The 18,105-nt window shown below is 32.0% G+C and overlaps 1 protein-coding gene and 1 pseudogene across 14 annotated transcripts; one reads left to right on the top strand and one right to left on the bottom strand.

The window, feature by feature from the left end:
- Positions 1-7,503: 7,503 nt before the first annotated feature.
- Positions 7,504-13,360, top strand: LOC114164101 (zinc finger-containing ubiquitin peptidase 1-like). Of its 14 annotated transcripts, none has more exons than XR_003599482.1 (7): positions 7,504-7,674; positions 7,757-7,859; positions 8,267-8,994; positions 9,082-9,193; positions 10,031-10,126; positions 10,207-10,898; positions 12,091-13,360. XR_003599482.1 is itself a non-coding variant. In XM_028048625.1 (7 exons), exons 1-6 carry the CDS (start codon positions 7,607-7,609, stop codon positions 10,288-10,290), a joined length of 1,191 nt encoding a protein of 396 aa, XP_027904426.1. In that variant the 5' UTR covers positions 7,504-7,606; the 3' UTR covers positions 10,291-10,339; positions 12,749-13,360. The 14 variants fall into 14 exon arrangements, 9 of the variants coding, with proteins under 9 accessions (XP_027904426.1, XP_027904425.1, XP_027904424.1 ...); XR_003599481.1 differs by having other exon boundaries at positions 11,310-13,360; XR_003599480.1 differs by having other exon boundaries at positions 11,107-13,360.
- Positions 10,466-18,105, bottom strand: LOC114164103 (annotated as a pseudogene).

Here is an 18,105-nt window from a genome sequence, read left to right as displayed (position 1 = left end):
TACAAAATGTATTAACTATATAATATATAGAAATTCTCCAATAAATTTCAAAAAATTCTTATTTACAAATGAATATTTATTGATAGATTTAAAATAAAATATCACACAGATTTGTTGGTATGATACATAAAGTTCATGTGTTTTGTTGGTAGATCTCTTAAAAAATTTGGTTGTACCGGTTTCAAAGACATATTATTGATGGATAGATATGAGATGGAAAATGAAATTTTAACAAACAATTTTTTTACAAAGTTTGACAAAGTTACTAAATTGAGTAATTTCTTTTTATTTTTCTTTATGGAAATTACAAAAGTAAAGTAATAACATTTTAGGATTTTTTTTTTATAAAAAATGATTGTTTATCAAAGTTTGTCAAACCAAACTTTTATCATACATGATTGATTGGTCCATTATAACGTTGTGTCGCAACCGAAACCGCGACGAGACAATGAACTGAAAAGAAACATGTTTAAAAAGAGATTTGGAGTCGTCACCATAGTTATTTCTAGAAAAATATGGAAAACCCTAAAGATAAAGCAAGTCTGCGAAAAAACCATATTTTTGGGTTCAAGAGTCGATTACGCGTAGAGAAGGTGTTAGCACCCTACAACGTCCGTCCGAGGGTGGTACCTTTAATTAAACATGCAAAGTTGATGTGATTTTCAAAATGTTAATTTTTCCCAAAAGTAAGACAATAATACTAAAAAGAAAAATAATAATTTTTGGTTTTTTGGGTCCGATAAGGATTGATCTTGGTCCTACGTATTCTCATTCAACATGAGAAATTAGGATTATGTAGTTCTTTAACAGATATTTGGAAAATGATTTAATTTTTTGGAAGTGAATCTAACAAGGACTGACCTTGCTCTTATGTATCTCACAATGGAGAATCAAGGATCACGTAATTTTTAAGAAGTCATTTGTTTGAAAATGATGATATTTTTTATATTTTTCAAATTTTTATATTTTTTGAAATTTTATGATTTATTTGAAAATCAGTGTCACATGATGCATGCGACCAAACAAACACCAAAAGAGAAAGAAAAAAAAACATTTTTTCATTTTTTTTGAAATTTTATAATCTTTTATATTTTTATATTATGAAAACAAAAGTTTAGTGTGAGAGAAAGTAAGTTATTAAAAAGCAAGTGAGGTGAAAGTCTGAAAAGTGTTTAAAAAAAATAAAATAAAGCCAAAACAACTATGATCGAGTTTTAGATTAAACTTGATAAAATACAACCAAAACAGGTTTCTTATCATGTTTTCTCCATTACATTTTTGTACATATTGGCTTGGTTTTTTGTTTTTGTATAATATTTAGCTTAATTATTGCAGTTCTTATGGACACCTTATTTGCAACCAATGGTGAATCGCTTAATCACTATAAATGTTTCTCCAATTATCCGGGCATTTGTTCCTCTGATCTATTTTGCAATTGTGGAATTTCACCAAGTTGACCGGGTGGTCAGACAATTTGGTCGGCGACAGAGCATCCCACCAGACCCGATTAACTTAGATGCGGTTCACATAATGAATCTCCGAGGAAGGGCATATATCAATTGGAGACAATATCATCATCGATATATAACACTGTGGAATAATCGTCACAATTTGCTTGTCCAAGGAGACCCATTCAACAAGAGTGGTCATCTGCGTGATAACTCACCACCGTACATGCAGTGGTACATCACTCATACCATTCGATACGTTTCGCCTATTGACCAATCGTCCGATGATGAAGTGAGAATTTTATATTTTTTGTATTTCAAAATGTAATATTTGTATGATTGAATTTGAAACATGTCAATTAATTATTGTTCATGTATCAATATGACATGCCTGAACAATATCCTGAACCACCTTCACAGCACCAACAGCGTACTGATAGGCCATTTTCTGGCTTCATTTAGTCACAAAATCGGACACTTGGTTATGGAAACTGGGACTAAAGAATGCAACCTCCATCATCATCTCATCACATTCCCACATCGTATTGTTTTTTCCCATTACCGTCTATCTTTAGCGTGGGTCCATCCCATGTGTACGGTGGTGCTCCATAATAGATGTTTGGGACATCTACAATGACTCCACAATCGCATATCAGGGGCCTTCCTCTTCACAACAATATTATCGACCGAAAATGCCATTTCATAGCTTTGACGAAGTTGAAGAAACTGATGAGGAAAGTGAGTCACCCTCTCCTTCACCACAACCTGAAAGACGACCTTGACGACCCACACGACGACCAACTTCTGGCACAAGTGGCCATCATTGATTTATTGTATAGTAAAATAATGTAATTTTGGGGCCTTCATGTACTTTCATTTGAATCTATTTAAATTTTACCACTTCACATCTATGTATGCAATGCAAGAATTTTTTTTATTTCATATCACTCAATAATTGATCCATGATGGTTATAAATAACAAGCCCATGCCACTCTATCAATTACAGAAATTCAACTCTCAAAAATTTAATTGATCTCCTTCCATCACCTTTGCTCGTTCCTTCTTCATTCACAACCCATACATAGATAATTTCTCCACTGTAATGTTTGGCATCACCGAATCTCAGGATTTCACAAATTCTTACATCACGACCTTATTTGCAAATAGTGAAATGAAAATTTGTGAAGATGGGGTGAAGTTCATATGTGATAGTCCTAAACTATTTCACATTCCATACAACTGCAAATACAACATGCTAAAATAAAAAGTCTGTGCAACCATTCCATGCCCCTCAAACACATCTATAAGCATCATCTACTTCATATGACCCACCATCACTTTCGAAGAACATACTATGTATGAGACATTTAAATTAAAGACGAATGGAGATGTTTTTCAAATGTATTAATGTAAGTCTTCTTTCCCTTTAAACAAATCATTGAGTTGTATGTGCCATTTACAAGTCAGCTAAAAAAATTCTCTCTTTTAACTCCAAACACCTCATCCTTAAACTCCATCACAACTTCACCAACAATTATTTATTATGGTGGACCTTTGAGAGGCGTTGGGATCATAGAGAGTAGTTATGGTTTCGGTCTTGAGTTCAATTCAGATGGAGATGTATCAGATCGTATGAGTGATGTACCACTGCATGTATGGTGAGTTATCACGCAGATGGCCGCTTTTACTGAATATGGCCAAATTTTGATCACAGTCGACTAAGTTGAATACGACCAAATTTTGTCTAGGGCTAACTTGACCGATTACGTCTAAATTTAGACCAGTGGCGACTCGACAAAATTTCGGCTGGTGCCAACTTCAATAAAATTTTGACAAATTTTTTGTCATGGTTGACTCGGCTTAATTTGACCAAATTTCGATCGGAGCCAAGTAGGTTGAATACAACCAAAATTTGGTCGAGGTCAACTCGTTCAAATATAGCAAAATTTCGTCCAGGGCTGACTCAACCCAATGTTGTCAAATTTGGGTTAAGGTCAACTCGGCTGAATACAAACAGATTTGGTCTAGGCCATATACGGCCATCAAATTTTGATCGGGGCTGACTAAACTGAATTTGGCTGAATGCAGCCAAATTTCGTTCAAGGCCAAATTCGCCTAATAGGGCCAAAATTGGGTCTCGCCAACTCGGCCAAATTTGGACTAGTCCGTCTCGACCTTCAGTCTAACCCAACTAAAAATTTTGATTGAAAATTTGGACTGAATTTTTTGGATTATCTATATTTGAAAATCTAGATTTAGATATTCAATCCATAAAATATATAAAATGTAGATCAAATTGAAATTCAAATCCAATAAAATGGATTTTTAATGGATTGGATTTTGAATAAAATGGATCTTAAATTGATTGGATCAGAACATAAGTAAATCAAATCAAAGAAAATTGGATTTTTTGTCCACCCATACTTATTAATTGTTTAGGAATACCACAAACAAATGGTAAGCTAATGAAAATTGAGAATACTACATGAATCAATATCATCATCAATGGAGAAACTAACACTTCAACCATACAACCATAACCACTCTAATGACAAGTTCAATATCCCATCCATTTACTACTCTAAATTTTTATTAGCTTCTCCTACCCTAAGTAGTTTTTCCGAAAGCTAAAACTCCACATCTTAATAAATTGAGCTACTCCTAACTAAAAACTTAGTACAAAGTATCCAAATAAGACTAATTCAGTAAATGTAAATTAAGCTGAGAAGATCCCTTCTCTTGACTATTTATACTAAGATTGATAACTAAAACCACAATAAAAATAAAAAAATAATGATTTTATAAAATAAATAAAAACTTATTCTGTTCTGAAATTTGATCCATTCAAAAAGTTTCTTAGTTTCTCAATTACAATGTGGTACAATTAAAAACGGAGAGATAAAATTGGTGAAAGCACAAGAAATAAGACGAGGGGATGTGCATCCATTATTTCGTTTTTCTTCTTTTGGTTACTTTTTCCTTTTCTTTTTTCTTTTTATTTTAAAAATGCACGTCACATTATCTATTAACACTAAGGCTTGTTCGCTTCGATGGATTGTACTGTATACAACGATTTGAGAAGATAGATTTAAAAAAATTTGTGTTCGCATTGCATTGCATGATTTAAAAAAAAAAAGCGATGATGGATTTGCGAATAGCTATTAAAAGTCCATTCTACCCATCTTGCAAAGATTTGAATAGATCAACAACCACTTCTCATTTATACCTTTTATATAATATACATCAATTAATATAATTATTAATCATAATATACTATTATTTAATTTATTTATAATAAATATTTTATTGTATATTATTAATTATTAATAATTTTAATTATTTATTTACTATTATTTTATTATATATATATATATATATATATATATATATATATATATATATATATATATTATATAATAAATTAATAATAATAAACAATTTTATTTAATAATGATTATTATATTTTTTAGTTATTAAAAATTTATGTTCTAATTAATAATATATATATATATATAATAATAATAATAATAATAATTATTATTATTATTATTATTTGTAATAATGTATATCATATTTAATAAAACTAAAATTTATATAAATGTCTATAATAATTAATTATAGTAATATAAATTTTGTTAAGATTTTATATTTTTATTTTATTCAATAATAATATTTTTTATTTTTATTATTGATGTTTTAATGTATTTAATAATTTATAATAATAAATGATAATTAGTATTATATATAAAATAGTAATTAATATTAATAATATCTTTTTATAATAATTAATGATAATAAAATATATGAATATGTGTAATAATTAATATAAATTAAAATATTGTTAAATAATAATAATATATATAATAATTATTATTTAAATTTATGTATAATAATTAATAATATATATATATATATATATATATATATGTTATCTATAACAATATATAAAGGGGATTCTCCTTTTTGTGTCCACTTTTCAAAATATCGATTTTACCCCTTTAAATATAATAATTTATTAAATTTTTAAAAATTGACCGTTATTTTTATAAACTTTTTATAAAATCAGATGTTTCTATTTCTTCTCTTCTTCTTTATTTATCAATAATTAGTATTTTATTTGTTCTGATATATTTCACTTTATTTTTAATAAATATATAAACTTAATAACATTATAATATTATTACCTATTAATATAATATCACGCATATTTAAAAAATGTATACACATAGGTGCGATAGCGCCTGTGTTACGCTAGTATATTATAATATTGTTAAATTTTAATATTTTTAACTCTTCTAATAATTATTTAATTTTATTTTTATCATTAGGGGTAATTTAGTAATTTTACAATTTTATCTATTAAAACTTTTTTTAATCTATCATATCACTCAAATCATTAACTAACTCTTATAAAATTTATCTCCAAATCTACTCACTTTAACCTCTAAATCCACTCAAAAAACGCATATATTCATCCATTCTAATTCACAAAAATCCATCTTCACACTCTCCCTTACATTCATCTACACATTATGACAATAAGATAAATTATGACAATACCGATTTTTATAAGTTTATCTACGGATTCTAATAAAATCTACTGTTTGAATAAGATGATATTTAATTGAGGGAATGATTTGACACAAAATCTCAAAGTTTGAAGGGTTGTAATAAATAATTTTCATTAAAAAAGTTTGAACCTAGCTTATACTTAAATTAGAGCCGTCAAAAAGGTAATTCGGCTTGGCTCGGATCTACCATAGATTGAACACTTACTCAATCCGGCTCACTTATTAGCGAGACAAGAAAATTTGAACCTGGTCCGACCCACCACAGATTGGTGTGTTAAATGGGTTGACTCACCAACTCAATTAAAAAAGAATAGAAATTTTTTTCCTAACGTCTAAAAAAACTAAATTATAATTATGATTAAAATATAAATAAACTTTAATAGAATCCAAATACAATCCAAAATGATATTAAATTTCAAATAAAAACCAAAATCACAAAAATACAAATTACCAATGTGTTGGCTAAAGAAAAACTATCTAACCGACTCAAATACAAAGTCCAATATAATAAAAAACACTTGTGCGATCCTTTATTTGCAGGTTGGTGAGTCAACAGGTTCAACTCAAGTGAGTCAGATTTTAAGTGGACCGGATCAAAAATTAACCCGTACTGAAATTGTAAAAAAATTTCAACCTAATCAAACTCAAACCTATGATGAACCAAATTAACTCGTGAGTTCCGACTCATTTCGATAGTTCAACTTTAAATAGAGAGTTTAAGAGAGAAATTATTGTACCTTATGATGTGGACGAACTCCCATAAAGCGAATTATGATCATGGGATGAAAATTTGCCTTTGACTCTTACGTATCCTTGACCGAACGTAATTAAAAGCGAGGGATGGACTCACTCTTTAGTTGGCGAACAAGTGAGACCTAAAACCTTCATGATGCGATAAAGTCTCATTGCTGAACTCTTGAAACATTGACTTTAGGCCAACAAGATCAAATATAAAACGAAATTGCAATAATTTTAAAATATTGAAAAAATAATTCTATGAATTTATTCTTATTAAAACAAAAGATTCATAGCTAGAATAGAATCGATCAAGTTAATTTTTCAATAATTTTTACCTTAAGAGACTAATATATTCCTTAATCTACAACTAATTTACTATAAATAAAAAATAATCCAAAAAATTACAATTTTATCATTTATAATTAATAATTGAATAATTAATAGTTAAAACTATGAGAGGTAACAATATTTTGTGGTATTAATTAGGTTAACTACGTTACTTTTTTTAATACATATAATACCGTGGTGACAGTAAAATAAAATTGTATTTTTTAAAGTAAATAAGATATCATAAAAATTGATTATAAATTGTTAAATTTGTGGCGTGTACGTTTGTTTCGTTTGGGTAACCTTTTTCAGAGAAAGCGTCCAAAATGTTGCGTCACCCTTTTTTAATTAATTTTGTCGACATACTTTATTTTATTTCTGTTTGTAAACTCCAAAAATGATGTTGCATTTAGTGGGAGAGAAATTATTCAAACTCTGACATAACTTGTTGCATAAGAAAAATTACATTTGAACTCAACGTCATCGTTTCATCACATTTCCGTTTTGTGGTGGCAACGAACATGGATTCGGATCGATTCACCACTTGCCCCTTCTGCGATTCATGTCTACCCTTATCTCAACTCACTGGGTATGTCTCTGTTCTGTGTATATGACACATTCACGTTCCTTCATTTCCTTTTGTTCGCCACTTGAATATGATTCTGCAAAAGCAGGCACGCCAATTTTCATTTTTGGGAACTCCAGCATGATTTTGACTTGCCCGCAATAATTCAACGCTCTCCCAATGCCAATTCACCCCCTCAATCTCTTCCGGTAAAACCTCCTTTGTTGCTCATTTTAACAGGTTTTCTTTGTGAGTGATTTAGAATGTAAATGTTTCAGCTAGGCTTAATTTTGATTTGTTGAATCTGAGCACTAGCTGTTTTCTATGCAACAATCTCTGTTGAGGAAAATATCAATGGTCCTCGGTGGGGTGGTGGGAGGAAAATAGAGATAGGAAGAAAAAAGAAGAGGTAGATAGAGAAAGTGGTTATAATAAGAGTAAATGAGGTAGAATGAGATCGAAGAGAATTTTTTTTTTCACTCCTTTCGCAACACTACGAGTTTTTACTCGTAAATAATGTATGGTCTAGAGTAGAGGAGTTTTTCTGCTTGTTCAGATGAGACATGTATAAGCTATTCAATATGCTCTGTACATTATCTTATGTCATGTTTTGCAGAGAGAGAAAGCAACCACTGTTTCACTGTCTGGAGCAAAGTATTCGTGTGGTGGTGAGACTAGTAGCGATAACGGGGAGTGCAAAGTGAATGACAAAATCTCGTGCTTGATTGTTTCTCAGACAAGGAGTGAATTTCACAAAGTTGAAGCGGGTTTGATGACATTGTTGAAAAATTGTTTAGAGTCTGAAATTGGAAATTCAATTAGCATTTTGTCGGGTTATGTTGATCATTTCCAGTGCCTTGAATCTGAGGATGCCGGATGGGGTTGTGGGTGGCGTAACATTCAAATGCTTAGTTCTCACTTGCTAGTGCAAAGACCTGAAGCAAGGAAAGCCTTGTTTGGTGGTTCGGGATTTGTTCCTGATATCTTGTCGCTGCAAAGGTGGCTCGAGATTGCTTGGGAGAAGGGTTTTGATCCGCTTGGATCAGCTCAGTTCAATCATGTTATTTTTGGTTCTAAAAAATGGATAGGAACTACTGAGTGTGCAGCTCTATTGCGTTCCTTTGGTCTTAGGGCAAGAGTAGTGGATTTTGGTCCTAAGGGATCTCAATCCATTCCAGGTTCTAGCGCTGACAATGCCAGGAATGAAACAAGTGTTCATTTGGTAAAAAAGAAAGATAGAGAGGGCAGGGGTTATCAAGTTCTCATGGATTTTGTGTGGAATTACTTTTTGGATGAAATCTCAATCCAATTTGGCCAGAAACATGTTGTGATCAGTGAGAAAACGTGAGTGAGGGCGCATGTTAGATACAATTTTTAAACCACACAAATAATTTTGTTTCGTAATTGATTTTGGAATGCTTTCTTGGATAGGCCTTTATACTTTCAACATGACGGTCACTCAAGAACAATCGTTGGAATTCAAGTCAACCATCAACAAAAAAGACATCTGCAATATAATCTCCTAATTTTGGACCCTGCTCAGGTATTTTATTTTCATTGCTAGCTTCATATTTTGTTATTAATATCTATATTCATAATTGGCATATAGATTTTTTGGGTTAATTTGCATATCTTATAAATGCCTTTCTGCCTCTATCGTTCTCAAGAAATTAAAGTGAAAAAGTATAGGCTATAATGTAATTAGAGCGACAATTCAAAATTCATGCTAGATACAAAAGGAAGCCGGAGTTCTTATTTTCATTCTTTTTGTCATGGAAAATAAGTGGATAAGAAAGTCAAGAATAATAGAGAAAATCCAAGGCAGAGAAAGTTGTGAAATGCAAATATATTTCTTGAATTCAGTTTATTTTCTTATATTATGTAAAGTCAGTTAGAATAGAAAAATAATAGAAGAACTTGCTCCCTAACACCTTCATTCTTTGGCTTCTTCTCTTAATATGTTTATTATTACTATTACTGAATGCAACTAAACTGCAGATAAAAAAAAAAAAAACTAAACTTTTCTAGAGTTTTTCCCTTCATTGGTACTGTTTCATTGTCAAGTATTCCCCAACTTATTGAAAGAAAATGGTACATTTTTTATTGACGCTAGGGCCAAATTACATAGCAAAGTATATCAGCATTATTAGGACATGCATATGATAATCCTGACATTTATCTATGTTTGTCTGGTTGTATTATCTCCAACAATATGAGCTGTATAAGACAAGTCATTTATTTTTTAACTTGTTGGAAGTATTTTGTTTTGTTCTCTGTTTAACACACGCACACACACACATTAAAATGGATTTTTGAAAAATGCATGTTGTTTAATGATTATGCTCGATTTCTGGTTCAAGTTGTAATTTTACCATTATAGAGTACAGCCGCTCTTGAAAGATCCCTCAGGCAGAAAGTTAGGTGGGAGGAACTCATAAAAAGGGGAATGCATACACTGAAGAAGTCACAGTACCAGGTCTTACTTATTTTGATAACAAATTATAATTGCATTGCACCAAGACATGATTAGGATTGATGGTCTTGTTTTTATTTCAGTTGTGTTATGTTGATCCTGGAATTGCTAGTGAGGGGGAGGTAGAAAAACTGAAAACAATTGATAGCATCTTCCTTGAATTTTAAACAAGCATACAAAGCACTTTCTACATCCAGGTCGTGTCTTCCAGTTCAGGTCATTAGACTATTTTTCTTGGCACTTATTCTGACTATAATTTTATTGCACTGGTGAAGAAATTCAAGAAAACCTTGGTTTTATGAATTGATACAACAGGCTCTTTTCATAGTTACAGGTTAAGGATCTGTATAAAACTGTCAAGTATAAACCTATGAAGTTTCTTCGAAGCTCTGTAACCTGAACATCCTTGAATAAAGTCCTGACTCTGCTGCTATTAGGGTCGAGTGGGAACCCATCTGTACAACTTTACCTTTGTCCATGACAATTATAGTATCTGAGTTTATCACTGTGGAAAGCCTATGAGCTACTGTTATCTGGGTGGTTCTTGAACACAAGCCACTGTCTTCCTTCAGATGTATTGCATTTAAGGCATTTACTATAATTCCTTCAGACTCAGCATCAAGAGCACTTGTTGCTTCGTCGAGGAGTAAAATTGCAGGCTTCTTTAGTATTGTTCTGGCAATGGCTATTCTTTGCTTTTGACCTCCGGAAAGCTGGCAGCCTCTCTCTCCAACAACAGTGCTATATCCATTTGGTAGATTACTTACAAATTCATGTATGTTTGCTTCTTTAGCAGCCTCCACTATTTCACTTTCAGCAGCCCCATTATTGCCATAGCAAATGTTGTCTCTAATTGAGCAATTAAAAAGCAGTGGTTCTTGTTGTACTAGTCCTATTTGTGTCCTTAACCATCTTAGATTATATTTCCGTATGTCTTTTCCATCAATTAAGACCTTTCCTCCCTGTGGATCATAAAATCGTAGTAAAAGTGCCAAAACAGAGGATTTTCCAGCTCCACTTGGTCCTACAAAAGCCACCTTCAATCCAGCTTCAATTTGTAAACTGAAATTATCAAGAACGGTGACTTCGGGTCTTGTAGGGTAGTTAAATTTTACATTTTCAAATTCTACATTTCCTTGGATCCTCTCCGGTTGTGAATCATCTGGTGTATCTGGTTCAATTTCAGTTTTACGATCGAGGGTTTTGAATGCTGGGGTCAGTATATTGATAGCCGAGATGACAGTTGGGATCAGCGTGTATAATTCTGTGATAGAAGGAACTGTGAGAGAAAAAATTTGGTATGACCTTATTCCATTTTCAAAGCTGGCTTGACGTCTGTCAACCAGAATTGTTGTGTACCACAGAGCAACAGCATGCGCAATGTTCCATAAGCAAAGGGAGAAGCCTTGAATGATCCCATATTTTATACTTTCTTTCCTATACTTCTTCTTTGGAATTTCTAGGGATGTTTTGGCTTTCCTCATTACTTGTTCTTCATGACAAAATGAGGCAATAGTCCTTATGTTGGTTGTAGACTCGGATGCAAGAGCAACAAGCTCAGAATGTGCAGCAGAGTAGTCACCAGAAAATCCTTTGGCAGACTTGGCTTGAATAAGACCACCTATGAAGTGGCAGGGCATCACAGACCAAGCTACCAAACTCATTCTCCAGTTGACGGCCATGCTGACAACTGTTGCTATCAGTATGGAAGAAACACATTGCAGGATTACAGACATTCGATCAGCAATGATTACTTTGACCATGGCAGTGTCACTGATAACGCGTGAAGTCAATGAACCAACAGTATTATCTGATTTGTCAAACCAACCTACTTCATTACGTAGCAGACCTGTAATAGTTAAAAGAATTATTGCCTATGTTTGTCAAATCATTCTGGAATTTTATGTATGTAATGTATCGTTTAGGCTTTTGAGCCCATGCCTCAGTTTTTTTTTTTTTTTTTCCAGGAAAGAGAAATAAGGTTCATTTATGGAAATTCTAATTGGGGATATCTGATACCTGAATACAGAGCACGTCTGAGATTTGCCATGGCTTTTTCTCCAACCATTCCAAAGAAGTAATGCTGGACGGTGTGGCTGAATAATGAAAGCATCCCTACTGCAGTGAAGATGGCTGAATAAAGTCCAACTTTCGTTTTTGCATCTTCTTTAAAGTATGCTACTCCTATGGTGATGATGAAGAACCCAAAAAATGGCTTTGAGATACCAGAGAAAGCTGCTGCAATTGAGCCAATAGAAATCTTCACTAGTTCCCTCTTCCTAAAACCAAACCAAATTCTGAAAAATATATTTCTTTTTCTGCTGCTCATTTTGTTGTGTTCCTTTAGCACAGGTTGCTCAGTAATATTCTTTCGGGCCTCTCCCTGCACCTCTAGTGGTGGTCTAGTTTCAGTAGGAAAATCTTCTTGGCGGGCACTTTTAGTCTTCGAAATCGTAGCTCTATCCATTTAATATTTAAAGCTGGATTAGATTGCTTCTTTCTTTCTCTATGGTTCGCAGTATATGTAAAAAATGTACATTATATTGTCAATTACCTGGGTTCAGGAACTGATTCGAGGTTCTGCATGCTAAATAATGTACTATAGAATCTGCTTGTGTCTAACAGACTCTGGTGTGTTCCTGTCTCCGCAACTTGCCCATTCTCGACTACAGCAATGATATCTGCATTTACAACTGTTGAGAGCCTGTGTGCAATCAAGATGACAGTCCTTCCCTGCGTAGCTGTCTCAAGTGCTTCTTGAACCAGCTTTTCAGACTCTGAATCGAGGGCGCTAGTGGCTTCATCAAGCAAAAGGATAGGAGGATTTTTCAGAATGGCTCTGGCGATTGCAATTCTCTGTTTTTGGCCTCCTGATAATTGGACGCCCCTTTCTCCAACCTGACAATCACCATAGCTGACATATGAGCCCATAAATGTTATGAGGGGAAGAAATATTTGTTGCCAGAAGACATGTTTTAAATTGCATCAACTTATCCCCATCTACAACAGGCCATGTTGGTCGACTCCCTTTTGTTTTGTGGCTTGGAGAGACCATGCCACTTATTTTATGGTGAGTTAGGTTAGAAGATCATCTCATGTTAGTAAATTTTCCCCAAGTAAAATTATTGTTTAGAAGCATCCACAATTTTATAACAACGATTAAAATTGAAGATATAGTCTCATTTGGCAGGCACCACAATTGAAGGAATTTCGATCCAAATCATTCAGCTTTGGTTTTGTATCCTTGTTACTACTTTATTGTCCTCTTTTCTTCCTTATCACAAGTCATATGGCGTTAAATAGAAAAAAGGAACAGAATATGTTTAATATATGCAAATAATGTAAATTCATGCAGTAAAAGGAAGATCAACAAGAGTGATATACTAGATTGAATAGCTTACCTCTGTCAGGTACTGATTAGGCAGCTGAGATATGAAAGAGTGTGCATTTGACATTATAGCTGCCTTCTGAATCTCTTGATCATCTGCGTCCATTTTCCCCACTTTTAAGTTATCGTTGATGGTGCCTGCAAAGAGTGATGGCTCTTGGGAAACGGCCCCTATGTTTCGTCGAAGGAACTTCAGATTAAGATCCTTGATATTCTGACCATCAATAAAGATTACTCCTGGAATATATGTTCAACAATGTCAGGCTTGGCAACATTGATTTCTGTTGGGTTCCTTTGACGGTAACAAGAAAAACAAAAGAAGGAACCAAAAAAATCTGGTGTGGTGTGGCCGAAGGTTCTATGACACTACATTAGATTACCCCTTATATAAGTTATTTTATACGTAGAACTAAGAACCAAGGGGAATACCAAGCAACCCTCTATGAATGTGAAAAAATAGAGAAATAAAAGAGATGGTGGAAGATTATATAAACTAACCACTTGAGGGATCGTAAAATCTGTTAACCAGGGAAATAACAGTGCTCTTTCCACAGCCACTGCTACCAACTAATGCTACTGTTTTTCCAGCTGGAATTGACAAGGACAGTCCTTGAAGGATTGGTTTGTCTGGGCGTGATGGGTAGGAAAAGTGAACATCTTGAAAGACAATGTCACCTTTGATTCTGCTAGGCATCTTCCCTTCTGATTCATTACTTATCAGAGGCTTTCTTTGGATCACCTGGAAAACTTCATATCCTGCAGCTTTTGCCTGATTGAATACTTGCATGTCTGGTGCTGCATAAGTGAGCGATCTGCAATACCCAAGAAGAGTTTTATCACTTGATCAATAGTTACTTATCATTTTCTCCACTCTAAACAAGCCCAAAGGTAGTTTCTTTCTTGATTATTTTACATATCTTGGTCAAATTTGTCTAAAAATTATGAAAATAGGCAAGTCAAAAAATAATTACTGACCATAAGTTAAGTCATGAGAACTCATGCCTTTAAAAGCAAAATCGTGAAGACTTCACTCGATTTCTTCATAAATTTTTGAAAAGATCGTTCGGAGTCATAATGACTTTGGTAATATTTTGTGAAGTTGACATGAGTTTTTATGACTATTTTTTTCAGAAATTTATTAAGAAGTTGTGTAAAGTCTTCACGATTGTCCTTTTAAAGTTGTCATGGGTCTACACGTCTTAGTGTATGACCAAAATATATTTTCTTGTCTATTTTCGTAACTTTTGGACAAATTTGTCTCTAATATTTAAAAAAACCTTTTTCCTTACATGGCACCAAAGAGAATACTCATGACTGCAGCAATTATGTCTCCTCCTGTTGCTCTTCCTGCTCTGACCACAACAGCTCCGACCCATACAATGAGAGCCCAAGAACAGAAACTCACTGTTTGCAACATCCCTGTCCCAACTCCTTTCACAAGTGCCTCCCCTTTGCTTATAATATATTGCTTATCCATGTTCTCTGTAAAGGATTTGATTGCGGATCTCTCTCCAACAAAAGCATAAACTGTTTTTATTTGTGATATTGTCTGCAATATCAACATCAGAGCTTGTTAAAACAAAATTGTATTTACTTATGTAAATGTAAATTATGTGTGCATATATACCTCCTCTATCATAGATGTAGCTTCAGAATGGAAAAGCATTTTGGTGGTTGATATGATGTTCATTTTCTTGGTGTAAGTTGCCCCAATTATAAGAATAAGTGGCACAACCACTAAACACAGAAGCGTCACTTCCCAACAGCATATTGCAGCAATCACAATTCCAGCAAAGAAAGTTGCACAGCTAGAGGTGAAGTGACCCAACTGCGAGAAAGAAATTCAGTTATTATTCTCAGGTCTGACTCAAAGTCGAAACAGATAAAGTCCTTTTTTTAGTCTTCCAGAAAACAAAATCCTTAAATTTTTTTTAGTTCTCTCAAATCATTGAGCCTTCTTCTGACCTTCTCACCAATGGCATCTTGTATGAGACTCATGTGGTTGCTTATTCCACTGATGACTTTCCCAGTTGTTAGCTCTGTATCAAAAGCGCCCATCTCTTGGTTAAGGACTGCTCTCAGATATGCTAATCTTAGCCGCAATAACTGTCTTTCACTTGCATACATCCAACAACCAATTTCTGCACATGTTTCAACGTCTCAGGATTATGATTCATGATGTTTGCTTATGAAACTCAAAACCGCTATGCATGTAATGCATTGGATTCATAACTAATCTTAAGTAATGTAATATGAAAATGGAAAAAAGTTTCTTTGACTCTATTTAACAACTCTTATAAAAATAAAATAGTCTTAACAAAAAATAATTTTTATAATTTTAGAAGAAAGAGAGAGTAAATAATAATAAATAATAATGTCAAATGATAATAAAAATAAGTGTGGTATCAAAATATTAGTTTCTTGTAAAAATATTTATAATTTTGTAAGACAAGTTATTTAAATATTTTTAAGGCTGAGAAAAGTTATTCAATTACTTATTTAATTCAATAAATAAATTTTATTTATTTATTAAAGAGTTAATTTTTAATTAAAAATTCACATAAAAAACTTATCAAATAGTATATATCTGTTCTATATAGTGACTGAGATGGTGATTTATAAACAGAAATTAAGAAATTAATTTCCAATAGATTATTCTCAAAATTTATTTTGAAAAGAAAGACATTTAATTTAAAGTAGGATTCCTAATTTTTAAACTTAATTAATTAAAATTTAAATCAAGTAATAATAGTAAGAAAATGAAAATTTATAAATAATTATAGATTGATCTAATGCACTAGAATTATTGAAAATGAATTCGTCTTTATGGACCAATTCAAAAAAGTTTGTAAAACAAGTTAAAGTACAGCTATAAAATGGTGATTTAAATAGAATATGATATTTTTTTTTCCTGACTCATTTAGAACACGATATAAATAGAATCCACCTATTTCATCAAATAATAAGTATAAGTTAAACAAAAATTATTATAGTAAAATTATTATATAGAAATACATACATGAATTATAATATATATATATATATATATATATATAATATTATAGTATCTAAAATTAAAATTAATTTCAAACGACCTAAATTTTAAAAATATATTTTCTTAAAAGAGGTCAAAATGTTTTGTTGTTTAACATTTAAGATTAGATCATATCAAATTTGCATTATATTTAAAAAATAAGCTAAATCAGATCAATCTAAATTTATTAGGTAGACCATCTGGTTTTATAGTTTACAATTTCATGTGAAAAATTTATTTCTTTCAAATATAGTTTACAATTTCTTGAAAAATATTTTTTGACGTTTAGATCGAGTTAGTTGTATGGCATATACTTTATTCCAATTGTAGTAGTCAAGATATGTTCTAATATCTGGTCAATGAATTCAAATGTATTTTATAGAATAAAATGTAAACTTTTAACCGCTGGTGTTAAATGAAAAATAAACTATTTCAAGTTTTCAAAAACAATAGAAAAAAACTCATTTTATAATAGTATTTTAAGTTATAATATTTTTATAATAATATTTTTCTAACTCATTTTGTATCACCTTTTTATAAGTAATATCTTTTTTTAATTTCAAAAAAGAAACATTTTAACATTTTAAAGTTCCTTTGATTTTCTACTTAAACTTTATTGTTTAAATTTCATTTTTAGTGTCCCAATCTTCATTACCAAGAACAAAAAACTGATCTCATCTCTACCCTACTCCCACAGTCTAAAAATTAATATTTGAAAAGTGTGCCATGAAAGAGTTTCTCAAAATTTTATAAAAAAAAAATAAAAATACACGGTCTAAACGTACCATAAATTTTTATTTTTCACTTTTTTAAAATAAAATAGAATGATATTTTGATTAATAAATTTTTACAATTTTATCTTATAATATAACGTAACATTTTCTAAGTGGTTTTGGAATATTGAGAATGGAAAATGAAAAAACAAAAAACTACTTAAAAAATAACACCTAAAATTATAAGAGAAAATTATCAAAATATAGCAGTTAAAAATTAATTTTCCTAAAACAAATTACTCGATTTGAAAATAGGAAAATAAAAAATCAATTAAAAGAAGACACTTTAAATTTATAATAGAAAATTATCAAAATTTAGTTAATAAAATAATTTTCCATGGAAGAATATCATTGGCAGGAAAGATAAAACTTACCAAGTACCCCAGCAGGAAATGTGGCTATGGCCATATACCACACAAATGGAACAATCTGAATACAACAAGAACAACCACACTATCAGTTTCTTCACCTCAAATAACAACACTCTCTTTTCTGCATACATATGCAAAACACCAACCTTTTTAAGAGCCTTAACCATGGCATCAATGTCTTCAATATTGTTTCCAAAAGCATCAAGAGCTTTTCCCAACAACAGATACCCCACAGGAAGTGCCATTCCATGCACAATCGAACCAACACTTCCCAAACCCATCAGAACCCAATCCACCATCTCAGCATAGCTCAACAGTTTCAAGAATGACAGAGTCTTAACCTCCTCCTTCTTCTTCTTATCCTCATCATCACCAACACTTTCCACCATTTGCACAACCTTGGGAGCCATCACTGG

Source organism: Vigna unguiculata, chromosome 9 (genome assembly GCF_004118075.2).
Source record: "Vigna unguiculata cultivar IT97K-499-35 chromosome 9, ASM411807v1, whole genome shotgun sequence".
Classification (NCBI taxonomy): Eukaryota; Viridiplantae; Streptophyta; class Magnoliopsida; order Fabales; family Fabaceae; genus Vigna; species Vigna unguiculata.
The sequence above is the reverse complement of the archived record's forward strand: the minus strand, read 5'-3'. Positions and strand labels throughout refer to the sequence as shown.